The sequence below is a fragment of the Ctenopharyngodon idella genome, chromosome 15 (genome assembly GCF_019924925.1).
Source record: "Ctenopharyngodon idella isolate HZGC_01 chromosome 15, HZGC01, whole genome shotgun sequence".
In the NCBI taxonomy this organism is placed as follows: Eukaryota; Metazoa; Chordata; class Actinopteri; order Cypriniformes; family Xenocyprididae; genus Ctenopharyngodon; species Ctenopharyngodon idella.
In genome coordinates, this window is record NC_067234.1 from 1,516,477 (window position 1) to 1,542,186 (window position 25,710).

General features: G+C 43.6%; 1 protein-coding gene across 1 annotated transcript in view; it reads left to right on the top strand.

Annotated features, from left to right (window-relative positions):
- Positions 1-24,682, top strand: part of LOC127495015 (chromodomain-helicase-DNA-binding protein 7-like) — a 51,177-nt gene extending 26,495 nt beyond the window's left edge. The window contains exons 4-38 of the mRNA XM_051861374.1: positions 3,372-3,507; positions 3,733-3,855; positions 3,961-4,026; positions 4,830-4,885; positions 5,122-5,236; positions 5,766-5,849; positions 5,972-6,109; positions 6,237-6,358; positions 6,529-6,772; positions 6,933-7,109; positions 8,284-8,427; positions 8,527-8,809; positions 8,943-9,153; positions 9,323-9,518; positions 9,741-9,908; positions 10,139-10,318; positions 10,538-10,648; positions 11,282-11,487; positions 12,677-12,876; positions 12,964-13,123; positions 14,784-14,873; positions 15,322-15,425; positions 16,714-16,843; positions 17,006-17,063; positions 17,156-17,216; positions 17,305-17,641; positions 17,741-17,949; positions 18,694-19,479; positions 20,032-20,189; positions 20,566-20,793; positions 20,938-21,342; positions 21,478-21,675; positions 21,788-21,928; positions 22,019-22,123; positions 22,564-24,682. Of these exons, the coding sequence (XP_051717334.1) occupies positions 3,372-3,507; positions 3,733-3,855; positions 3,961-4,026; positions 4,830-4,885; positions 5,122-5,236; positions 5,766-5,849; positions 5,972-6,109; positions 6,237-6,358; positions 6,529-6,772; positions 6,933-7,109; positions 8,284-8,427; positions 8,527-8,809; positions 8,943-9,153; positions 9,323-9,518; positions 9,741-9,908; positions 10,139-10,318; positions 10,538-10,648; positions 11,282-11,487; positions 12,677-12,876; positions 12,964-13,123; positions 14,784-14,873; positions 15,322-15,425; positions 16,714-16,843; positions 17,006-17,063; positions 17,156-17,216; positions 17,305-17,641; positions 17,741-17,949; positions 18,694-19,479; positions 20,032-20,189; positions 20,566-20,793; positions 20,938-21,342; positions 21,478-21,675; positions 21,788-21,928; positions 22,019-22,123; positions 22,564-23,631 (7,198 nt within the window). The 3' untranslated portion in view covers positions 23,632-24,682. The remainder of the gene's footprint in view (positions 1-3,371; positions 3,508-3,732; positions 3,856-3,960; positions 4,027-4,829; positions 4,886-5,121; positions 5,237-5,765; positions 5,850-5,971; positions 6,110-6,236; positions 6,359-6,528; positions 6,773-6,932; positions 7,110-8,283; positions 8,428-8,526; positions 8,810-8,942; positions 9,154-9,322; positions 9,519-9,740; positions 9,909-10,138; positions 10,319-10,537; positions 10,649-11,281; positions 11,488-12,676; positions 12,877-12,963; positions 13,124-14,783; positions 14,874-15,321; positions 15,426-16,713; positions 16,844-17,005; positions 17,064-17,155; positions 17,217-17,304; positions 17,642-17,740; positions 17,950-18,693; positions 19,480-20,031; positions 20,190-20,565; positions 20,794-20,937; positions 21,343-21,477; positions 21,676-21,787; positions 21,929-22,018; positions 22,124-22,563) is intronic.
- The last annotated feature ends 1,028 nt before the right edge of the window (positions 24,683-25,710 follow it).

A 25,710-nucleotide genomic window follows, 5' to 3' on the forward strand; every position in this document is an offset into this window, starting at 1 on the left:
GTGTGGCCCCATTTCTCAAAAAGTGGGCTACATATAGCACATCTCACATTTGATGAGAGTATGTCATTCATTTCCCTTCCCCCTTCTCCATTTGTTTGTTGTCTGTCTTATCAGCTCTTTTAATGTTTTCCTTGTTTAGTTACTAGTTTCGATCATGCAAGTGGAAAGTAGGTTGGACATTAAAAGTCTTGGCCTTGTATCTGTTGGCATTCTTATCTGACAAAGAAAGTACAACTATAAATAGTCATTCTCAGGCCGCACCCAGAGTAAAATTTGAGCGTCTGTGTACCCAGGTTTGTTTCCCCTATACATACACACAGCCATCAAACACTTCAGAAAGATCCCTCCTCAGTGCTGCATTGCATGTGGCTCTTTCCCCCCACGAGAAGACTGTTTTGCATTGCAAATACACACCTCTCACCTTCAATTTATTGGCAGGTTCCCAAGCAACTACAGCAAACCCCCATTTTAGTTGGTGGGGGTTTTTTTTCTAACTGCATAACCACCTAACCTGGGTGGGCAGTTCCGTCAGCCCTTTGATTTTTTTTTTTTTTTCTTTTCTTTTTTTTTTTTTCTCATGTCGAAGCAGACTTTTTCTCTTTCGCAGATTATCTTAGCTACATCCTGTGCGCTCACATACAAAAACCACAACAGTCGCGGTTGCATAGGAAGTGCTGCAATGTGTGTACTCAAAGCTCTTCGCTTGCGGGACCAGCATGCCTGTTTGCTTGCGAGTCTGACTACATCACCTTTACGCCAGACTGCTTGCTTATTTGTCCTCAAACAAGCACTCCCCCTTGTCTTCGCTCCAGGCTCCAGTGGAAAAAAAAAAGCTGAATTCTGTGTGACTGAACCTCAAAGACAAAGTGCATAGAGGTGGATGGCACAACAGAAGGAAAGGACCAAGCATCCAATTTTGTCCTTCCTGTTTATTTTATCTTTCTAAGACTGCCAGGCCTGTCCCACCAGAGCTTGGGAGTTTTCAGTTCCTGTGAATTCTTGGGTTTGCTGCTTTGGTGATCAGACAGGCCACCGCCTCAAAAGAGCGAGCGAGTGAGGCAGTGCGGTGAATGGATTCGAGAAGTGTGCCGAACGCTAAATGCGCAGCCACTGGGGGGACGAGCAAGAGTGAAGACTCAAATCGCCGGTGCTACCCAATTCCATCAAAACCTCCCTCATTTAAAACAAAAAGCCAGCCCCCACGCTATGCGCATGAAAGACCCTCCACTTTTAAAATGACTTTAAGAAGGTTAAAAAAAGTAGCTTGAATAGTCTCTTGGCAATTTAACCACCTTAAGATGTATGTTACTTTGTTTTGTAAGATGTATGTTGCTTTGTTCAGAGGCACAATGAAACACAAGTCTGTGTAACGCAGAACATGTTTCTTTTTGAGCACAGTTGCACTCTCAGTAAACCAGCCTTCTCAGTGATGCTGAGGAATTGAATGGCTCCACAGCACGGGTGACCTTGCTCTGAGAGCACAAGACACAACACTGTTGCTTCCCCCCGACTCTCTTCCTGTGTTTCTCCTCGACTGGGCCTCTAACACTTTCACAAACTCTTGCATGCCTACACTGTCCTTTTCCACCTATTATCACATGCTCACAATCCTTCTGCCGAGTCTCTTTCTAGCCCTCCCTCTCTTTCCTCCCATTCCACAGCACAGTTTGTGTTCCCTCTCTCACATATCTCAACTCACCCACTCACATCCTCTTTCCACACGTTCTTCCCTCACAGTCCGGCACTCTCAGGCATTTCCCCTCCACTAATTCAGGCACGTTTAGCACAATTTTAATTGCACAACCTCCATTGATTCCTCTTGCTAGTACTCTAACAGGGTGTGTTTGGGTTCTGTCCCTCTTTTTAAAATAAAAGTGTGACCTTGTTTTGTCTGGTGGTTCCTAATTAGCCTGCTTGCTTTGAAGGACACAGATGCCCGTTTTTATTTGCAGTTGTTAACTTGTCGTAGCATGTTCGTTCTCTGCATTTTTTTTTTTTTTTTCATCTTGTTTATGTATGCTTGTTTACGTTTGCGCCTGTCCGACGCTGCAAAAGAGCTGTTGAGGGTAAACGGGTGGGTGTGTGTGTGTGTGTGTGTGTGTGTGTGTGTGTGTGTGTGAGCAGCTGCTGTTAGAGAGAGCACCGTGCGGGGGTCCAGCTGAAGATGAGTCATCTCACTGGCGACGGCAGGTGTCCCATTAACCCCCTGGCCCTCTCTCCTCCTCCTGAGTGTCAGCTCTGGAGCAGTGTGGCTCATACAAACCTGCAGTAGGGCCTGCATCCTCCCCTTACTAATGCCAATTAGCCCCTCTCTCTCTGCCCGTTCATCTCAAAGACTACACGCGCCATGGCCCACCCCGCTGGCCCGTTCAACTGGATCTTCAGTGTATGTTCTGTGTCCTATAGCAGCTCTTTGCATTTTATGATTCATAAAGGTCAGCCATCGAAAGGAAGCCTGTCCTCCCTCCCCCTAAACTGAGTGTTCTTCCTGCCCTCGTGGCTTTTTTTTCCCCTCCTGTTCCCTCTTTCTTCCTTTTGTATGTGCCTTTTTTTCTCCTTATTTCTGGCTGTGTTTGCTGAGCAGTGACAGTATGAAACCCAAAGCCACAGAGCGGTGCGGCTGCAGGTGCTTGAGGAGTGTTGGAGAGAGAGACTCTAACTGAGGCAAGCAGATGGCTTTAGCCAGTGGCGTCCAGCCAGAGGAACAGGTGCGGGTCACGTGACCGCCGGTTACCAGGGCGATTTGATTGCTCTTGGCGTGCGAATGAAAAGAGAGGGGGGCCCCAGAGCGAGAGAGCGCAAAAACCTTCAGGGCATTGTGTAATCTGTGGCAGGGAGAGAGAGCACGACTCTGAACTGGAAGTGGAGTTAACTAGTTCTTGTCTTCCCTCTCTTATTTTTCCTTTTATCTGTCTGAAACCAAACTTAAGAGGCAAAGGACCATTCTTTTTTTTTTTTTTCTTCCTGGTCTGTGTGTGAACACAAGGTAAAATTGAGTAGAACTACAGAAACAAATACAAAAACTATGGACAGCCTACAATATTCTACAACTGTACATCTCATCTTAATTTAAACTACTTGCATTTAAACATTTATTTGTCCATTTGCTATTTAATTGAACTGTTGAAGCTAACAAGTGATTTAAAAAATAAAAACAAACAGAAATATACACATTCCCTTATGTATTCATTCATGTGTATATATAAGTTGAAAGGCATTAAAGTTCTTGGACTGGTATGAACAGTTATGTTTTGTTTTTTGTTTTTTTTTTAACAAACTTTTCAGCGTGATGGTTTGACATTTGACCCAGACAAATCTGTGGTTTATTGGTGTGACTGTTACATTAACCAAACCTCCCTGTTCACCCACAGTGCAAAAAAATCTGACTTCGAGTCCAGTAACAGCACCAAGAAAGAGGCAAAGCGCAAGAGAGAGCCCTCTGTCACATCTGATGTGGAGAAAACGCCGCCACATTCACCAGAGGAGGAGGAAGATGATGGTGTTCAGGTGAATATTGTTAAAGTTTTCACTTTGGCTATTAAAAAACAAAGTTCTTATTGTCTTTAAGAAAAGTTTGAATGCTTTCTTTGCTAGTGGTAGATATGGTTTTTTTCTGTGGCTAAAACCGATACCTAAAGATTGACAAGATAATGCTGATTAAAAAAAAAAAAAAATCCTTTTTGGCCATTTTTGTAACTTTTTTTTGGGTGGGGGGGGGAATGTTTACTACAGAAGAGGCGATCTAGCCGGCAGGTAAAGAGGAAACGCTATACTGAGGACCTGGAGTTCAGAATTTCTGATGATGATGGAGATGATTCCCCAGGACCAAAATCTCCAACAACATCTGAGCAGCAGGTCAATATCATGAGTTAGAAAACTGCTGATGTAACATGCTGGTTGTTATGCGTGATGGATGTTCTCCCACTGACTCTGTGTCCTTCATTCCTGTGTGTACTGTAGGAGTTGCCAGATGCGGAGGGCCCTGTGGTGGAGAAGATCATGGGGATGCGCATTGGAAAGAAAGAGGTGAGCTGAGCCACCAAAAGCCTCTCACATGAGCTTTAACCGCTGCTGTCAGCTGGATAAGGGCAGATTACACCTAACAGCTGTCTCAAATCCTGCCCCAGACCCTGTGATTGCCAGGAAGATGCCTGAGTGGGCTGATATTGTCTTCTGCCTGACAGTAGTAGTATTAATCCAGTAAAGGCCATGGCCGGTTCAGAGCAAAGCCTGTGTGAGGTTTTGAGATGAAACATGTAAGAATAAACTGTCTCTCAGCATGTTTAATCACAGACCCTTAGATGCAGGCCGTGGCAGTGTGCAACGTTACTCCTTTGAAACCGCTCCACAAAGCAAAGCCTGGCCAAAAATAATACACCGTGCATGGCTTTTAGTAGCGCAGCTGCAAATGGGCTCCCGCCCGAGGAAATGGTAGGTTTGGCGTCTGCCGTAGCGCTGTGGTTTTGGCAGGAAGCCAGGCCCTGGGTCAGCTCCCTGTGAATGGGGCTGTGTGTGGTAGAGGAGCTGAAGTGATTCATGACTCAGCCGCACAGCGTACTACTAGCTGGAGAAAGAGAATAGGGGGAGGATTGCTCTATTTTTTTTTTTTTTTTTTTTTCTCTTTTTCCTCCTAGTCTCTGTTGTCATACTGCTTTTGTCCTGGGGCATTACATTTGAGAGCAATGCTAAAACACAGTTGTTTGTCACAGGAAATGAGTTACACTTGTTGATGGTGTGATGGTTGAATAATATGCACACTAGTGATTTAAAGGCCAAACATGTTACAAACACGTTTTGATCAAATTTTATTCCTGCTGCTTATTTTACAGTTGTCATCTGGTGAAGAGGTGGAAGTTGAAGAGTTTTATGTCAAATTCAAAGGCTTGTAAGTATCTGACCTAACATGTCTTCTAGCTAATGTCTTTCTTGCATAATGAAGGTAATTGGAGAATAGTTAAACATAGAGTTAAACATTAATTGAATCAATTTGCCAAATAATGCAAACAAGCTACTAAACTATTAAATGAGTAAGTTTAAAACTACCCATGCCAATGGATCATAACCTGTCAAGTCATTGTTCACCCATGACCTTTTTATTGTTTTTTGGGGTTTTTTCTTCAGCTCCTACCTGCATTGTCGCTGGGCAGACATCGAAGAGCTGGAGAAGGATAAGAGAATCCAGCAGAAGGTTAAGAGGTTCAAAGCCAAGCAAGCCCTCAGTAACTTCCTTAGTGAGGTTAGCATCAGCCCTCCATTTTCCTTGTCCTCCACCATTTTGTCTTTTTTTTTTTTTTTCTCCATTCTGTTTTTTTCCCCCCTCATTTTATGGCCCTCACTGATAATGGTGGCAGTATGTATGCTCAACAGTGGTGTATTGTGCTGGTATTATAGTGGCTTTTTGAACAATCTCATGCACGCTAAAGCAATAAAACGCCTCACTTCAAGCCCTTATCTCAGTTGCACGCAATCTCCCTTAACATGCTGCTTAGTTTGGTTCACAAGTTAAAGTAATTCAAGCAGTTGTATTGAAATGTATGCTGAGACTTTCATTTCTGCTGCGCAACTCCACGCTACCATTCGAAAGGGCTTTTCACTGTCAAAACCAGGTGGGGTTTTCCCAGAGAGATTTCTGATGTGGGTGGCATAAAATTATTCCACCTGGTAGATTCTCATTTAGAGGCTCATAGTAGTTGCGGCTCAAGCGGCAGTGAAACCACCATTCTGCAGTGCTCCAACTAACCAATCAATCACACTCTTATTGACAGATGGATGATGAGCCCTTCAACCCAGATTATGTGGAGGTGGACAGAGTTCTGGATGTGTCTGAAAGCACCGATGAAAATGGAGAGGTATGATTGTCTCTCTCATCCATCTGCTTCAATCATTCTCAAACCATCTGTCTTTCAAAACATGGATAACCTTGATTAAACCCTCTTTTGGAAAACTGTTGTGTTGATGTGTGTTCCTGCAGCCTGTAACTTTGTACCTGGTAAAGTGGTGCTCCTTACCCTACGAGGACAGCACGTGGGAGTTAAAAGCTGACATCGACCAAGGGAAGATTGAAGAGTTCGAGAGAGTGATGGCACGTGAGCCAGAGCCGAAGCGCGTGGTAAGAGCTGGCACTCCTCTAGCCCTCTCTTTATTTTTGCTTTGGAGTGCTGAGCTAGTGAGGGGAGAGGGCCACGTTCTTGCGGTTGCACGGAAACCACTAACGGGAATTGTTTTATTTGAAACAGGAGCGACCTCCCACCAGTGACTGGCAGAAATCCGAGAGTTCCAGAGAATATAAAAACGGCAATGCGCTCAGGGAATACCAGCTGGAGGGAGTCAACTGGCTGCTCTTCAACTGGTACAACACGTATGTATGCAATTACCCAGCTGTCCAGCTGCACGACTCACTCATACATGGGCTGAAGTGCATTTTTGATGCCATTTTAAATTCAAGGATGTCATGAATTGCAGCCGCTGCATGAAGAATTGTATTCTTACTGGTGCATTTGCACTTTTTTTTTTTTTTCCTGCTCTCAGACGAAACTGCATTTTAGCCGATGAAATGGGCCTTGGCAAAACAATCCAGTCCATCACATTCCTCTATGAGATATACCTGAAGGGAATCCACGGTCCTTTCTTGGTGATTGCACCTCTTTCCACCATTCCCAACTGGGAGAGGGAGTTCAGGACATGGACTGAGCTAAACGTAGTGGTCTATCATGGTAGCCAGGCTAGCCGAAAGACTATTCAGGCTTATGAGATGTACTACAGAGACACACAGGTACATAATGCTGCTTTTGTCATTTGATAAGCATAGGTTTTGTTTTGTTTTTGTTTTTTATCATTTGAGTTTATGCTTCACAAGATTTCTCCAGGACTCTATACATAAGGCTGTGCATTCAAGAGCCACTTCATTGTAAATAAAATCTGTCTTCCTGCAGGGTCGTGTAATAAAGGGAGCCTACAAATTCCATGCAATCATCACCACATTTGAGATGATACTGACGGACTGCCCCGAGCTACGGAGTGTGCCGTGGCGCTGTGTGATCATTGATGAGGCTCATAGACTCAAGAACAGGAACTGCAAGCTGCTTGAGGGCCTAAAGATGATGGACATGGTTAGTGCTTCCACTTCAACCTAAAAAAAATATATATATATTTTCTGAAAATAACCTGCTGTAAATATAGCAATAGCTTTCACTTTTACTATATGCAGGGCTCCTATGGTGCTGCAAACCTGTAACTATTCAGGCATTTTAATGTTTTCCAGCTCTGAAAAATCACAAGTTCATTTTAAGTCATTTTTCTGTTATGCTCTTTGAATTTTTCTATTTAGTTCAGCAAGAAACTAGAGCTGTGCAATTTTAGTGCATTTCTTTCCATCACAGCGGTGCGCTTTGGTTCCTCCCTAAAAGATAAAACTCAACGTCAAAATCAGCTACATCAGTGATTGTTGTAAAATGCAGTCTACTGTTGCTAAACTGCAGGACATGCTCAATAAGAGTTATTAAAACTGCATTTACCTGTGAAAGAGATGCTATTCTTCTAGCGGCTTTCTGTGTGCTCCGAGACGGAGTGGAACACGGAGAAGCAAAGTATACTTTGGGCTTCAGGTTTGTGCTTAACTGGTCAAATACACACAGAAATATGTCAGTCGATTTTCTCTTAAGTGAACATAAACGGGGATACAAGTCACATATGTAACAGGATACTGGATCTGTGCATTCAGTCTTAAAGTGGACAGCAGCCCAAAAAAACTGCTGCTTTGTTTCAAAAATTAAAATGTTAATCAAAAAAACAAAAGACAGAAAAATCACTCACTGCTCTTTAGTAGATTTAGTAGGCTTAATCTATATTTAATTTATACTGTTAAGACTATGCAGTAGTTTTACATTTGATAACTTTCTGTTGATAGTTTGGGGATATTTAATTCATAGGAATGCTATATTTGTTAAGCTCCAAGTTGTTCCTAATCACCTTTAAGGGAGGGGAATGGGATATGTTGCACATGTTGCTTGCCAATAAATAGAGTTGTCAATTCGTGATATTTTCTTATCTTTTTTTTTTTTTTTAATAAATATCCTTAATATTTTGTTGTTAAGAATTGCTAAATAACTGCAGTGGGTCTATGTAAAGCCTTTTATTTATGTAGTATTTATTTCGATGATCGGTATTGGTGATCAGTATCTGCCAATACTGCAGATTAGAGCTCCTTTATTGGTCAACATTGGATAAGACATTAGAGGAATTAATTCTTGTTTGTTACTTAACAAGACTCTCTATCTTCCATAGGAACACAAAGTCCTGCTGACTGGGACCCCACTGCAAAACACAGTGGAGGAGCTCTTCAGTCTCCTTAATTTTCTGGAGCCAGACAGGTTTCCTTCAGAGTCTACCTTCATGCAGGAGTTTGGAGATCTTAAAACAGAAGAGCAGGTATGGAATATCAGCACTTGTTAAACCACTGTACTTGGTCTGTAAAACGTTTCAGAGATGCTTGGATGTTTTCTAATGGATGTCATTTCCTTGTTTTAGGTGCAAAAGCTGCAGGGCATTCTGAAGCCCATGATGCTGCGCCGACTGAAGGAGGATGTAGAGAAGAATCTTGCTCCGAAAGAGGAGACCATCATTGAAGTGGAGCTGACCAATGTGCAGAAGAAATACTACCGTGCCATCTTGGAGAAGAACTTTGCCTTTCTGTCCAAGAGTGGAGGCGGCGGAGGAGGAAGCGGAGGTGGAGGAGGATCCAGTGTTCCCAACTTGCTAAACACCATGATGGAGCTGAGAAAGTGCTGTAATCACCCCTACCTCATCAATGGTGAGCAACAATCTCAGATGTGAAACTCTACATGTAAATTGAAAACAGTTTTATTTGCTAACGGTGTATGCTTATTGTATAACCATTTCTCCAGTCAGCCAGATTTAAATTTCACTCTTTTCTCTGTCTGTAGGAGCTGAGGAGAAGATAATGGAGGAGTTCAGGGAGAGTCACCCCTTAGACCAACCGGAGTTCCACCTCCAGGCCATGATCCAGGCTGCAGGAAAACTGGTGCTGATCGACAAGCTGCTCCCCAAACTGAAGGCTGGGGGTCACCGTGTGCTCATCTTTTCCCAGATGGTGCGCTGTCTGGACATCCTGGAGGACTACCTCATCCAGAGACGGTAGGATGTCTGAGCCCACAGCACTGCCAATGAATTGAGAGAAAAACACTTTTTATTTTAATGTGCAATCTCATATGTCAGGGTAGAAATAACAGAAAATACTTAAGAAGAAATTAAATCAACCACTAGATATATATAGTTAATGTATGCTCCATTTCCTGTAATCTAGGTATCCATATGAGCGTATAGATGGCAGAGTTCGAGGAAATCTCCGCCAGGCAGCTATTGACCGCTTCTCACGGCCAGACTCTGACCGTTTTGTGTTCCTGCTGTGCACCAGGGCTGGAGGCCTGGGTATTAACTTAACTGCAGCTGATACATGCATTATATTTGACTCTGACTGGAACCCTCAGAATGACTTACAGGTAAGCATGGTAGTTTCACACCATATAATGTGCATATGCAAGTGAAAATGTGCTGGACCTGAATTGGAAGCCATTTTATTACATAAAGAATCTTAAAGCTGCATTCCAGCTAGCTACTCAGCTGGAAGTGCTTTATCACATTGTGCAACCTTAGCAGTTTTCTAGGATGTGTGTGCGAGTCTTTAGGGGTGGTGTGTGACTGTTTTGTGCTGTTGCCTTCAGGCACAAGCCCGATGCCACAGGATAGGACAGAGCAAGGCTGTGAAGATTTACCGCCTGATCACCAGAAACTCTTATGAAAGAGAAATGTTTGACAAGGCCAGTTTGAAGTTAGGACTGGACAAGGCTGTGCTTCAGTCCATGAGCGGAAGGGAGAATGCTGCCAATGGGGTATGAACTGCACACAGCGCCACCATCTTGTGGTGTTTCACTGAAACAGTAATCCAGATGGTTCATTAATCAAACATACTTTGCACATGTTGGCAGTCAGTGGAAAGACCTCTGATTCCAGTGCACTGAGACTTGTTTTCCTTTTTACCTAAATTTATCCATTCCATGAAATACTCTAGATGAAAACAGTAAATTTGAGATCTTTAATTTGTTTGTTTGGGTTTTTTTAGGTTCAGCAGCTCTCTAAAAAGGAGATTGAGGACCTCCTGCGTAAAGGGGCTTATGGAGCTCTAATGGATGAGGAGGACGAGGGATCCAAGTTTTGTGAAGAAGACATTGATCAGATTTTGCAGAGACGCACACAGACCATTACTATTGAATCAGAAGGCAAAGGCTCAACATTTGCTAAGGTGATGGCATTTAAAATTGTTGTTTTTTTTGTTTTGTTTTTTGACATGGCTGAGGTATTTGATTTTAACAAAAAAAAAATTGACCCACCCATCAATGCTATTACGTAATTACCAGCATATATGCTTACTACCCATTTCATCTTGCTCTTAAAATAGTGCAACCTAAAGGGTAAGTGTCTCTGATCTCACTATTTACATTCTTTTTTTCCCCCCTACCAGGCAAGTTTTGTGGCCTCTGGGAACAGAACTGACATTTCTCTGGAGGACCCAGATTTCTGGCAGAAATGGGCAAAGAAAGCAGAGCTGGACCTGGATGTGATCAATGGCAGGGTAAGATGCAAATTAACAGAGGAAAGGAGCTCTCTTGTACTGTGAAATGCCTCACAGGAGATGTTGCATAAAGTGAGACACTAATCTGTAGCACCTCTTTCTTGTGTAATCATGTGTGGAGCAGTTATGGCTGACTATTCATTGTTTCGTTAATGCCAGGGTCATGCATTAGCAGCTTTTGACGGGTATCATATTCATAATTCTGTTTGACAATTGATAACTGAAGATATGGTGTAAATTAAAATCTGGGTAGTTTCCACCACACTCGGTGGTGTCACTCCTCATAAATATGCTATCTGGGCATAATTAATGAGGCTGATTTCCCCAGGCTAACAGTGCATGGAATGTAGCCGTAATTGAGCAAAGGCGAAATTGTTTAAACTTGGCCATGGGAAGCATTTTCTGTAATTACCACTGTTCTTTGCACTCAAGAGAATTATAGGCACTAAGCATCTTTTATCTACATGAGAAATAAGTGCTTTATCACATTTTCTGCATATGTCCTTGATTTAGAGGTCTTCCATGTTGCTATCTAGCAATCACATATATCATTGTGCTGAACAAACAGAATCCTTTTCTGCTGTCTTAAATACATGTGGGAGTGTTCTAACCCCAGATCATATCTCTTGTCAGAATAATCTGGTGATTGACACTCCTCGGGTCCGGAAGCAGACTCGTCACTACAGTTCTATGAAGGAGGATGATTTGATGGAGTATTCAGAGCTTGAGAGTGACTCTGAAGACAAGCCCATTCAGAAACCACGGAGGCCCCAGGACCGAACCCAGGGGTACCCCCGGAGTGAGTGCTTTAGAGTGGAGAAGAACCTGCTGGTGTATGGGTGAGTGCAGTCTGGAAATGGTCTCATTAAAGTGTTGTTGATTTTAACATCTTTGTGGCAGACTATGCTAGCCTTAAAATCTACTGAGATCACAATTGTTCTATATCAACATCTTGCAATTGAGCAGTCCCTGGGGCTTTCCCTATAATTAGTTCTCATTTAGCAGATGCTTTTTGCTCAAAATCAACTATACATGACCCTGTAGGGCAACACAGCACCCCCACTGGGAAAAATATCCCCACACATTTTCCACATAGAAACATGCAAGTTAAAATTATTGCAGTCAACTAACTTTTTCAGTCCATGTCCCTCATTAATAGATTTCAGTTTCCCTTAATCGTAGCTCGTCATAGAAACCAGCTTTAGCAGGAAGTCCATCTCAGTGCCATGAGACAGGATATTCAGCTTCCAGCTTTATTTTATCGCCATCCAAATTCCCCTTGTCTCGTCTTGTTTTCCATTTGGAATGAGAATATCTGGTAGCTCACAGGCCACCAGTGCAGTGGCCGAGTTTGTCACGCTTCCTTGTCCCGGGGCAGTGGCAGACACTGCGCTATCTAACGCGCACAGTTAATTAAGCGCCAGGCCTCAGTGCACTCAGCACTAATCATGGCTGGCTGCACGCACCATGTCTGACCAGTGTATATATATATATATAATTTTTTTTTTTTTTTTTTCCTTTTCAGTCAGACACGTCTAGACCCCTGGGCTATATGGCAAATTAGATCCATCAAGTCTGAGAGCTTTGTCTCTTCTGATTTTTTTTTTTTTTTTTTTTTTTTTTTTTTTTTTTTGGGAAAGCAGTGTAATGCTGTGAAATCAGAGCAGACCTTCCCCCCCCTCTCTCTTCCCCAAAAGCCCTTTAGGCTTGTGCTTAGAGAGCGCTTGAGTACTCCATCAAATAACAAGGGCATTGGGTCTCCTCATGGTCATGCTCCATGCCAGCAAGGCAGTGGTGCAACCCCCCCTCCTCCAGTTTGTGAGAAATAGTACAATCATAGAGTAATACTCTTCTTAAATGATCTTGACACTGTGATAGTTTTTTCCCAGACAGTACAAATTCACTTTTTGAATTAGTTTAACTAGTCTTGTCAGTGACATTTTTGTGCTGCTTTACAAAATTGAACAGAACTCTAGTTCAAAAAGGCTTGAACTGTGCCCTGGCTAACTTCTTCTCTGTTGTGCGTAGCTGGGGCCGCTGGGGTGACATCCTGTCCCATGGACGCTTTAAGCGTCCGCTGAGGGAGCGAGACGTAGAGACCATCTGCCGTGCCCTCCTGGCCTACTGCCTGCTCCACTACCGTGGAGACGAGAACATCAAGAGCTTCATTTGGGACCTCATCACCCCCACCGAGGACGGCCAGAGCCGCACACTGACCAACCACTCTGGTAGGACACTACAACCTCGAAATTGCACTTCTTCTTTCTTGCATTTACCTCTTAACGTGTTAAATGATGGCATTTTTGTGGTTTCAGGACTGTCTGCTCCAGTGCCCCGGGGCCGTAAAGGGAAGAAGGGGAAGCCGCAGGCTGCTCAAACTCACATGCCACAGGCTGACTGGCTTGCTGACTGTAATCCTGACATCCTCCTTCAAGAGGATAGTTATAAGAGACACCTTAAACACCACTGCAACAAGTATGTCCTTTTCCACCTTTACAGAAACTTCCAGCAAAAATAATGTAAATCTGTTTCCAGGGTTATGGTCTTGTGAAATAAAATAAATAAAATGAAATAAAATCTGTGAAATTATTAAAGTTGTGAATATATAGTTAATATATACTAATAGTTAATCCATGATATTTTCCAACTTGTTTCCCACTACTCCAAAATTCAATTGGCTGTTTGTTGCACTTTAAAGTACTTGTGGAGTAAAAATTCTAGGTCAATGTGATAACATTAGTCACCCCATTGAGGGTCTTGGAGACACTATGATTTAAGATCAAAGTATAATTAGTATAAGTTTAGATCTGGTCAAAGTTTTGTACCGGACATGAATAGAAATCTTCCCACCAATTTTTGTAAAAGTATCTGCTGCTGTCTTTTTTTGAAAGTAACCTTTGATATCCTCAGAAGCAGGTGCATTTGAAGACTTGTAAAAAGGTTTTCAACTTTGAAAAATTAATCAAAGCAAACTTATGAATTTAGCTGAACATGTCCAAAAGTGAGTTTGTGCTGTTACCTTGTGGTGCAGATGTTTCATTAAGTTGCTTGGCTCATCCATAGTTTAGCTTTGACTAATGAATGTCAGTTAAAAAATGGCCAGCTGTAGAGAATCTGGCAAAAGAAAGAGTCCCATCTTTCTGGCAAAGGCTTCTGCCAATGAAATAATGAATGACAGGCCATGAAGAATCTTTTTCATCACTGAAACGAAAGATTTTAGGATCACTCAATAATTCATCGTTCAGCTCATCAGGCCGCATATAATGATTTTCCCTCTCACCCCACATGTCTGTTATGCCCTGTGTCGCCGGCTTTCGTCTTTTGTTTTTTGAGGCCTCTCTGGTTTCATTTGATAAATAATTTCTGTTGCCAGGCCAGCATTGTTGTGTCCTGCCTAACGCTAGGCAGTGACAGCAGAGAGAGAGAGAGAGAGAGAGAGAGAGAGAGAAAGGAAAACAAGGTTTACACTGCTGGCTCTGATGTGCATCCAGAGAAGGGGAACAGAGCAACAGCTGAGGAAACGTTACGAGACGATAAATGCGAGGTGCTTAGACCGCCAACCATCTGCTCGCCGCACTGCAAACTTCTGCCTCTGTACTTTGGAGGCGTCCCGTTAGCACCTCCCCAACTTCCCTAACAGCATTAGGAAGGAAATGAAAACGAGAGGATGAAGGTGCTAGAGTCCGTATGCGTGGAGGAGGGGGGAGAGGGTGGGTACGGGCGGCTCCCCAAGCGCAGCGGCGCGGTGCCAGGCCAGGTGCCAGGCAGACCTGTTGGAAGCGGGTGAAAGGCGGCACACACAGAGGTGATTATGTGCAGCCATCTGTCAGGCGTGGAGGCTGCCGCACAGCGTGGCTAATCAGCCCTGGCAGCATGATGGATGAGCCGTGGCACATGCCAAAGAGCTGCTGCTGCCGCTGCTACTGCTGCTGGCACAGCTCGTAGCTGGCCAAACTTACTCACTCTTTTGTTTTCTGCCTTCTCTCCTTCCTTTGTCCCTTTTTCCTTCCTTTCAAATCTGTGTGGCACTCCATTAACCCCCAACTCATCTGTGTGTTTTTTTTTTTGTTTTGTTTTTTTTTTTGTTCTCTTCTGCCCTTTTTATCCTCTCTCTTGCTCGCTCTATCTATGACAGAGTGCTGCTGCGGGTCCGCATGCTGTACTATCTGCGACAAGAAGTCATCGGAGACCAGGCAGACAGAATCCTAGAGGGAACTGATTCAAGGTTGGCATCTCTCTCCATTCCCTTCCACTGAATCCTGCCTGCTGTTATCTTTCCTCTCCCTCCATCTCTTTCTCCTCCTCCTCTTCCCCCTTTCTGACAACACCCCCACCCAGATGTGCATGCATTTATAATGTGCAAACGTGCTCGCCATGTTGATGATCTCAAGGACTCGACTGAAGTTCTAATGACTGCGAGGGGCTCATGTGCACGCAAGTGCACAGGGTGAGATAAGTGAGCGACTCAGATCTCTGGCCATAATCAGGTTGGCCCTAAACAAACAAGATGAGAAATGGGCCTAAATGAGATGTGGCTTGCTAATGCTTGCGTTTCCTACCAGATGTCTGCAGATAGACATTAATGCTGCTCTCATTAGATTATATGCCACTGCAGCCATCTCCTGGTTTTAATCACCCTTTCCTGTGTGTGTTTGTTTGTCTTTCATTTATAGCGAGTTGGATATCTGGATCCCACAACCTTTCCATGCCGACGTCCCCACTGATTGGTGGGATCTCGATGCTGACAAGTCCCTCCTCATCGGCGTCTTTAAGCATGGTAAGCTCTGCCTTCTTACGGCTGCTCTCCAACTGGTGCTTTTGCGGTGACAGGTGACAATTGCTAATGTTGACCTATTGTAATATTGCCTAGAGATTGATTGGTGATATTTTCTGAATGGCTGATCCTGGACTAGATGGAGAGTTGATGGGAAAATGGATAGCGGGAAAAAGCCAAGATCTAATCTATCAGAGGCAACAGGCACCTCTTAGCACATTGTATTAACATTGACCCGCAGTGTTAAGAAGTGTTCTGGGAGAGCCTGCTAAATTCCCCGTTTGGGACGTGATTGTTTCTTTTGTGAAGCTACGCAGCTGTCACAATTTATCTTTTGGGGGAAAGGGGGCCAGAAGCAGTATTTAATAAGAGAGATGGAAAGGGGTTTTTCAGCTGCTGACTTTTAATTGTATAAAGTGTAGTAATAGTCGCTTTATTTAATAGTGTCTGCTGCTCTCACCACCGATATTAATCTTGGTGTGAGGGGCTTTTATGCTTCTCTCAGATTGGTCTTTTTCCTGAATGTGTGTACAGAGAGCTCTCTCTCTGGTCTCCCCTGGTGCGCTGAGCTGCGCTACCTCGTTAACAGCTGGCCTCCATACACGCGCGCGCGCACACACACACAGGAGCGTGTATATAACACAGGCAGCCTGTTCTTAATCATAATCCCAATTCAGTAGGGAGGTCTGGGGAGGAAACAGGGAGAGGAGAGGTGGCAGGCCTGGACTGCAGAGGAAAGAGTGATGGCCTATAAACCCCCTCATGATTACAGTTTGGCTCGGGGCGCGGCGGCAGTTAGGAACAATGTGTCACCGCATAAATCCTAATTGAAATGTGATGTTCTAGCGGGGGAGGGGGTGCTCAAGCCCCGTCTGATCAGCGGCTCAGCTGAAGTGGGTCCAGCCTGCCAATCGCCTCCCCTGTTGTGCACTGTAGGGATCCGCAGGCTCAAATCTGTTCTGCTTGGACAGTTTCAACGGGCATTTTCCTCTGGCTTGCTATTTGTTTCATTTTTGTTTTTTCTTTGGTTTGATTTACGTGTGTGTATAGATATATATTTTATATATATTTTGTGTGTGTGTGTATGCGCGAAATTTCTTTTCTTTGGAAACTTATTTGGTTTTTTTTGGGGGGGGGTTAACTACGTTTGACACCAGTAATATTTTTTTTTTTTTTTTTTTTTTTTTTTTTGCTTTAACATCACCAGGGGAAATAATAGCTCCCCAGCCCTTAGCTTACCCTGTAATTATGCATATTTTATGTTCTCCGCTGCTCTCTTTTCTTCCGCTAGGCTATGAGAAGTATAACTCTATGCGTGCTGACCCCACCCTGTGTTTCCTGGAGAGGGTGGGCATGCCTGATGCCAAGGCCATCGCTGCCGAGCAGAGGGGAGCGGACATAATGGCAGATGGTGTCGAGGGGTAAGTTTGGCCCAAAATCACAGCCCCAGCAAGAGGGACTCCTCCTGCTCTTTCTTTCTCTGGCTCTCTCCCTCTTTCTTTATCCATCACCCTGCTTTCCTTTTTTTGCTTCTTTTCTTTGTGTTTTCTCCCTTTCTAAAAGCTTATCTTTTTTCACAATAGAGAGGATGAAGACCCAGAGTACAAGCCACTCCGTATGCCTTTCAAAGACGATCTGGATGTGAGTTTGGAACTATATTAGTTTTGACTGTCTAAAATCATTATTGGTAATAGATTGGATTTCATTTCAACTTTTTTTCTGTATGTCCAAAGGATTTTACAAACTCTCCTCTGGATGATAAAGATGAAGGGATGGATGGTGAGGCTGGAGAAGGTATTTGTTTTCCTAGTGCACAGGTGTTACCCATCATACTTGATTTTTACTTCTCTGTGCTTACTATCGTCTGTTTGTCCACCCTCAGCTCCTAAACCTGGTGAGAATGGCAAGGCAGGCAATCTTTACTGGCCGCCAGCCTCGGCTCTGACTGCCCGATTGCGCCGCATCATCACGGCCTATCAGCGCACTCACAAGCGCGAACAACTAAGGCAGGAAGCCATGACCAAACCTGACCGGCGCCGGCGCCGCCCGCGTGATGACATCCTGGCCATGGTAACAGAGGGAGGAGCTTATGCTCCAGAAGGAGCGGTGGCTTTCATGGCTGAAGGAGGGCCCTTCATGGCCAAGGGATCACCTTACATCCCTGACAGCGCCGCCCTGCTGGCTGATGGAGCAGCTTATTTCAAAGAGCGTCGGCAGAGGTGAGCTACTTGTAGATCTTCCATTTTGGGGGGGGTTCTAAGTTCTTCTCCTTTAGTCACGCATCACCTCAGTTTCATTTATCAACATCTGTTTTCCAGATGGACAAGGCGTGAAGAGGCTGATTTCTACCGCGTGGTGTCCACATTTGGTGTGGTTTATGACGTGCACAGACAGTGCTTTGACTGGTCCCAATTCCGTGCTTTTGCTCGTCTGGACAAGAAGACAGACGAGAGCCTGGAAAAATATTACTACTCTTTTGTGGCCATGTGTAAGCGGGTGTGCCGGATGCAGGTCAAAGCAGAGACAGGTAAACTTCTGTCTTTTGAAAGTGGGAATTTGTGCTATTGCTAAAAGCAATAGAAGTGTTCAAAGATTTTTTTTTTTTTTTTTCCTCCCTTTTGTGATTTTTATTCTTTCTTTCTTTTTTTTTTCTTTTCTTTTTTTTTCCCCCTTTTTTGGTTATGTAGTCCCAAACATTTTCTTCATTGTGCCCCAACCTAGTCTGCTTCCTCTACATTTAAGTATTTCTGTTTCCCTCTGTTTATGCATCTTCATCCTTAGAAGAAACATGCACAATATATCAGAACCATATTGATAGCTAATAAAAGAGATTTTGTTTTTATCACTGTCCTTCTATATTGGAGATTTAATTGTGCAGCTCATTTCCCTATTTTTTTACATTTAGATTACCTTTGCCATCATCCAATATTCAGTTAATCTTTAAAAAAAAAAAAAAAAAAACACTGTTAATACTGTTAAATATTATCTTAATCTCAATGTTTTAATACTGGACATTATATTGTAATGCCTAGATTGATTTTTTTTTTTTTTTTTTTTTTTTTTTTTTAATTCTTTTTATCTATTCAAACAAAATATTACAGAATTAGTAAAGAATCGCCATATATAGGTTGTCTGCCATGAAAATAGTTTACTTAAATTGCACTGTAATTGCAATTGCAATTTTATTTGTGCATTTTACATTTTGATGTTGCTTTGATTTGAATTTTCACGTTTTCGATTATTCAACTGAACATCATCTTTCTGCTTGCAGAACTGCCAGACCCCACCCTCATCATTGACCCCATTACAGAGGAGCGGGCTTCACGGACGCTCTATCGTATCGAGCTGCTGCGGCGGATCAGGGAGCAGGTGTTGCCACACCCTCTGCTGGAGGAGAGGTTGAGTCTGTGCCAACCCAGCCCCGACCTTCCTGCCTGGTGGGAGCCCGGACGCCATGATCGAGACCTCCTGCGGGGTGCTGCAAAGCATGGTGTCAGTCGCACTGACTACCACATCCTCAACGACCCTGAGCTGAGCTTCTTGGAGGCCCATAAGAAGTTCACACAGGGCAAGGGTGCAGAACTGCCCATCATGTCTGATCCCCTCACCCCTCTGACCCTGCTCAAAGATGAGGATGTGAAGGAAGCACACGGAGATGTGATGCCCAAAGTGGAGAACGGTAACATAGAGGATGTCAAAGAAGAAAAATCTGAAGCCCTGTCTCCTAAAAAGGAAGTGAAGGAAGAAGAGGAAGCAAATGATTTGGGTCTTAAGCTTGAGCCCAAGGAGGAGAAGATGGAAGTGGAGGAAAAAGATGCAATGGAAGTTAAGACCAAGGAAGAGATGGGTTGTTCCGTGGATGGTATGGCTGTGGAGAAGCCCATGGATCATGAGTCCACAGACACACTTCCTACCCCTGAGAACAAAAATGCTCAGGATGAGAGAGCTTCTCCCTCAAAAACTGAGACTAAAGTACTCATTGACAAAATCTCTGAAGAAGACGAGGAAGAAAAGATGGATGAGGATGACAAATCAGAAAAATCTTCACAAGCTGAAGGTGACTATTAGGCATTATTTGCTGTTTTATTATCTTTTAAAACTACATTTATTATATCTCTGTTAGAGAAACATGCCTAAAGCATTTTTGTATGCTCCAAAAACAAATTAAACCAGTTTTAAATCAGGCTTCTATTTTCTCCATTTATATTACTAAATCTAGGATTAGGCTAATTCCACTCAATCATCTGTAATTTTACTTTGAGGAGTACCTATTTAATTGGGAATTTTAAGTTAAAATGTGTAATTTATGTGCCTCTACTGACACCAAACAGAACTATAAAAATTGTTGTTTCTGGACACTCCCCCTGTATTCTATTGGTTGTACAAAAAGATTATTCTGCCCTAAATTTAGTCCACTTGTTGAGACCGTGTTGGCTGCTAAAGCAGTTCTGAAAGCATTTACACTGATCTTTTCTCTGCATATTAGACTGGGATAGAAAAATGACTTGCTTTACATTTTCCAGAGACTGTACTTGGCTACATAGCATAGATTTTGATTTTAAAAGTTGTTGCAGTCTTGTTTGTATTGAAAGATCATTTTGATTTGCAGTTGGAGCCGCCTCTGAGAGGAAGAATTTTGATGAGGAGAGTAACGCCTCCTTGAGCACAGCCCGCGATGAGACCAGGGACTGCTTCAGTGTTGATGACGTTGAGCCATCAGCTTCTCAGATGTTCAGTGAACGCTCACTCTTCTCTTTCTGGCCCAAGGTTAGTCAAACCAATCCCTTCCAATCTTTTGCTTCCCTTTTTGTCAATTTTTTTTTTTTTTTTTATGCATCCAGCTTTTCTTTTCTTCTACCATATAATAATAGTGTTTGCCACAAAAGTTATTTAAAGATAAATGAAGCCAAACTTGAATCTTTGAGGAAAACAACGATGTGATGGAAAAAATGTACTTGTAGTTTCAGAGCTTCCTCCTTTTTTATAATAGAGCAAAATTTCATTATAAGATCCTTGGGACATGAAACCAGAGCTGAAATGGAGAAAATGAGATACCCTTTGTGTACCCTCCAGTTCATTATGCATGCATACACGCGCACACGCTCGCTCACGCTTGTGCTGCTCTTCTGTGTTTGTACTTCAGGACAGGGTAATGATCAATCGTATGGACAACATCTGTGAAGCGGTCATGAAGGGCAAGTGGCCTTTCAACAGGAGGCAGTTCTTTGACTTCCCAGGCCTGTTGCCTGGCTACAGCTCCATGACAACGGACAGCCCCCTGCAGAGGCGGAGTCTTGGTGATCTCTCAATGGTGGGTCAGACCAGCTATAGTGGCAGTGAGGACCTTACCATGTCACCACAGGTCAACAAGGCAAGTCCCACCTATAATCCCCCCCCCCAACAGCACCCTGAGACTCACTATGGGTGCCAATGCACCTTTTGTCTTTTGTTTAGCATTATAAAATAGATTTTAGGAGTTACATTGATTAAACACACTATCAATGTTGTTGTCCAGGATGAAACTTTGAGCCTGTCAGTACCTCGGCAGCGCAGACGCAGAAGGAGGAAGGTGGAGATCGAGGCGGAGCGTGCTGCCAAGCGCAGGAACCTGATGGAGATGGTAGCCCAGCTACGAGAGTCCCATGCTGCAGAAGGCCAGGCACAGGCCATAGACCTGACCAAAGCGCTGCACAGTGTGTCCTCCTCTTCCTCCTCCTCTGCCTTCCCTGGAGCCATGGCCTCCTCTGCAGCCCTGAAAGCACAGATGGAGCTGCTGCAAGCAGGCGCTTCCTCCAGACCAAGGGCCAACGGCTCTCTACTTGACACTGAACTCCCCAACCGGAGAAAAAGAGGTCGCAGGAAAAATGTGGAGGGGTTGGAACTGCTCTTTATGGGGAACAAGAGAGGACAGCTGAATGTGGTACGTATCCTGTCAGGATGTGATGTGGGTGTAATGCCATTTTTGTTTTTTGTTTTTTCTTTTCTTTTTTTAAACCCACACTTATTTATTTTATTTTTTTTTTCTCTCTCATTTTATGTTTCTTTGCTTCTACAGGAAAGTTCAGATGGGACCAAAGCTTTTGTAGATGGGCGGGCACACAGACCCATGTCGTCTCCTGCACAGAAAGCCCCTGGTGAAGGCCTAGAAGAGGGAAGCCATCTTCAAGGAGAAGATGGTCCCAGCACTAAGGACCTACGGGAATGGCTGAGACAGCACCCCACCTACACTATGGATGTGCCTGGATACGTACCAGTGAGTGCAATTCTTTGTACCCGCCTAACTTTGTTATTCTGTTGGCTGATGTGGGAATGTCCTTTGCTGTATGCAGTTTATCTTACAGAGTTCACTTGTTCTTATCTTTTAGAAGAATGAGGACCTCCTCCTCTCTCAGTTTGCCAAACCCAAACAGAAAAGGCACAGATGCCGCAATCCCAACAAGATAGACATTAACACGCTGACCGGAGAGGAGAGAGTCCCTGTTGTTAACATTAGGAATGGAAGAAAGGCAAGTATTTTTTTTAGAAATGGATCCATTTTATTTCCCCCAAAATATTCTTTACACTTGCTGCAACATTTATAACTTGTATGACTACAGATGGGAGGAGCCATGGCCCCTCCAATGAAGGATTTACCACGCTGGCTGATTGAAAATCCAGAATTTGCCATCGCCCCAGACTGGACAGATATTGTGAAGCAATCGGTGAGTCTTGATTTTATCTAAATTTTGATACTTTTATTCAGCAAAGATGCTTCAAATTGAACAAAAGTGACTGTGAAGACAGTTGTTACAAAAGAGATCCATTTCATAAATGCTGTTCTTTCAAACTTTATATTCATTAAATAGTCCTGATTTCTAGTTTACACACATTAAGCATTTTTTTTTTTGTTAGTGTATATATATATATATATATATTAGTTTCTTGAGCACCAAATTAGAATTTCTGAAGGATCATGTGACACTCAAGACTGGAGTAAAGGCTGCTAAAATTCAAATTTACCGTCACAGGAATAAATAATATATAAGTTATTTTAAGTTGTAATATTTTACAATATGACCTTAAAAACACAATAAAACAATCTTTATTAATCCAAACTTTGTAATGGTAAGTTATACCTTAAATAATTTATTTTTGTTCCCAGGGCTTTCTCCCAGAGTCCATGTTTGACCGTCTCCTGACTGGGCCTGTGGTCAGAGAGGAGGGCGTGCGCCGCAGAGGCAGACGTCCCAAATCTGAAATCGCCAAGGCGACGGCAGCAGCGCAGGCAGCGGCTGCAGCAGCAGCTTCCACATCCGGTGTTAATCCTTTACTGATGAACGGACTGTTTGGCAGTATGGACCTGACCAGTCTGCAGGGCCTGCAGAACCTCCAGAGCCTCCAGCTGGCAGCTGGCCTCATGGGCTTTCCCCCTGCTCTCGGAGGGGGAGCGGACGGCAAGCACGCCGCAGCCATGCTGCCTCTCATGCTTCCTGGCATGGGTGGCCTTCCCAACATGTTCAGTCTGGGGGGTCTATTTGGAGGAAACCTGGCTGCAGCTGCGACGGCGACCAATGGTGCGTCTGGTACAGAACAGGCTGAATCTGAGGAAAATCCCAACCTGAAGACGGATGAGGAGACCAAGGAGGAAGGAGATGAGAAAGAGAAGGAAGCCGAGAAACCAAGTGAAACAGAGTCTGCCGAGGCTACGGGTGACGCTGCCGCACTGAATGCAGCTGCTGCTGCTGCGGCCGCCGCTGCTGCCACCGCCGGCATGTCTACTAGCCCGCTGGCCTTTAACCCTTTCCTGCTGTCCACCATGGCCCCAGGCCTTTTCTACTCATCCATGTTTTTACCCCCCAGCCTTGGTGGCCTGGGCCTCCCAGGCTTCCCCCAAGCTTCTCTAGCTGACCTCCAGAGTGCTGTGTCCGGGGCCTTAGGGGCCGCCGGTGAGGACAAGGGGTCCAGCAAAGGGCCCGGCACAAATCAGGACCAGAATGCCTCTGCGGCTGATGTCGAAACTGCTGACAACACACTTGAAGACAGTGACTCAGAGGAGAGCCAGAACAAGACTGCTGATTCATCAGTACTAGATGATGACCTGGCAGGGCCGGTAGAGGAAATGGACTCCATGGAAGGTGGAATGGATGATGAGGACGACGATGATGATGATGATGACGATGATGATGAGGACGATGATGACCCTGCTGATGAGGATGACAAAAGTGACTGAAACTGAATCAGGCCTTCTAACATTTTTCCCAGGGCTGAGGAAGACACACTGAACTCTGACAGGATGGTTAGTGAGTTTACATGCCAACTCAATATCCAAAACACTTTGGTCGTTTGGTTTTTGTTGACAGGTAAAGTTAACAGGAAAGCAAATAAGCTGTCTCTGTAACCATTAGCATAGCCAGGGATGACACGAACAGACATAGATTTGTGCGGATGTCAAAAGGGTTTTTTCCCCTGTATTTTTCTTTTTGTGTTTTTGTTGGGTTTTTTTGAAGTCTTTGGCACTGTGTGGGTGCCTTCTAGATGAGATGGAAATTTCCTGAAATATTATAGGAATTAATGGTTCCGATAGTGCTATGCTGCTCTCTCTTTATTTTAATATTATTTTGTTTTGTCTTTTTTTTTTTTTTCTCTTTCTCTACTGTTGATATTGTAACAATGAGTAGCATCTCGTAATATTCAGTGGTGTACAATTTAACGGCATTAAGACACTCTCCGCTGCTGAAGAAGAATCGTGGTTCTCGTTGTACTGTTCTGCTGAGAGGAGCGGGCGAAGTTCTCACATATCATAGCCTACACTCGGACTGTTCCCAGTCTCTCACACTGACAATCCAAACGGGTGAGGAGACCTCTCAACCTGTGGAGACAGCAATAACGAAGGCAGCTTTTGAATGTTCGATTTTACTCTTTTGACTAAACACCGGAAAGTGTGAAAAAGCGACATGAAATAAATTACTGCAGTCAAATTGTCTCATTGTATCCATGTTAATGCACTGGTGTAAGAATAAAATCAGGTACCTTTATCTATTTGAATGGACTTTTGTTACTTTAGCCACAAAGCTGAACAGCATTACCTCAATTCTAACTAGCCTTGAAGTTTACAGACATAAATGTTGTACATGTTTTTGTTTTGTTTTTTCTTTTGTGAGTGGTTTTTTTTTTTTTTTTTTTTTGAAACCATCATGTATGATGAACTGTAAATTGCTGCCAACTGTAGTAATGATGCTTTTAATAAAAGTGACTCACAATATTCGCCTAGGAAACCAAAACTCTGTTTGTGTAGCTCTGTGGGGGATGTCAAACAGCATCCTCTGTCGACAACTAACCTTTTATATATCATCTAACGGAATAAATGGTTAATTCCCTTTACGTTCACGTGTTTGATCTGTTAAGTTAGATTTATTTGAAACAATTGTGAAGATTTTTTTTTTTTTTTATCATTAGCACCAAATGTTTAGCTAAAGCTATATTGAATGTAGGTGTTAACAGACTTTAAAAGCACTAAATACAATTAAAATTAAGTTTTGATATTTAAAATTTCATTTTTAAAGAACAGAATTTGAAAACTGAATGATTCTGCATTAGATGCCTCATACAGTAGCGCTGCATGACCTGGTTGCCGGGGAAAGAGGTTCCGACAGGCCTGTTTACTCTAGCCATCATAAACACCATCAGTCCTGTGGAGCGGTTGACATAATGCGCTCCGACAGGACGGGAGGACATGGCAGGGGCTCTCTGTCCGCTCCAGTAGCCAGCCATTATGAGCCTAACGCCTGGAACAAGGCTTTTTTCCCCATCTCTCGACAGACATCTTTCATAATTGCACTTTCCGATGAAGTGGCTCGTGAAATCCATAGGTCTCGTGTGCACCCAGCATGCAGCTCTTGGCAGGAGATAGAGTTTGAGATTTGGACAGGAGGTGCTCATACACGGAGTTGTCAAAATGGTGCCTTTTATTGTTGCCATGGAAGTCCTGAGGTGTTAATGTACGTTAATTGAGTTTTTGGATGAGGGAAATGATTTCCCTTGTCCTTTATAGACAAACTGCTGTTGCATTTGTTCAATAGATTTTTTTTTTTTTTTTGCTTCCTGTTTTTAATGAAGAGTGAGTTATTGTGTTGTCAGGGTGGTTTTTGTGGCATTGAAAATCTTCTGTGGTTCCTTGTCATTATGTGCCATCTTGACACATGGCGCAGTCGCTCGCAGAGGGCTCGTCACCGCCGGCATCGTGCCTCCTTCACAAACCACTGACTGCTGGGTGTGAAGTCTGTCATTGGCGAGGAGGCAGGTAGTGGTT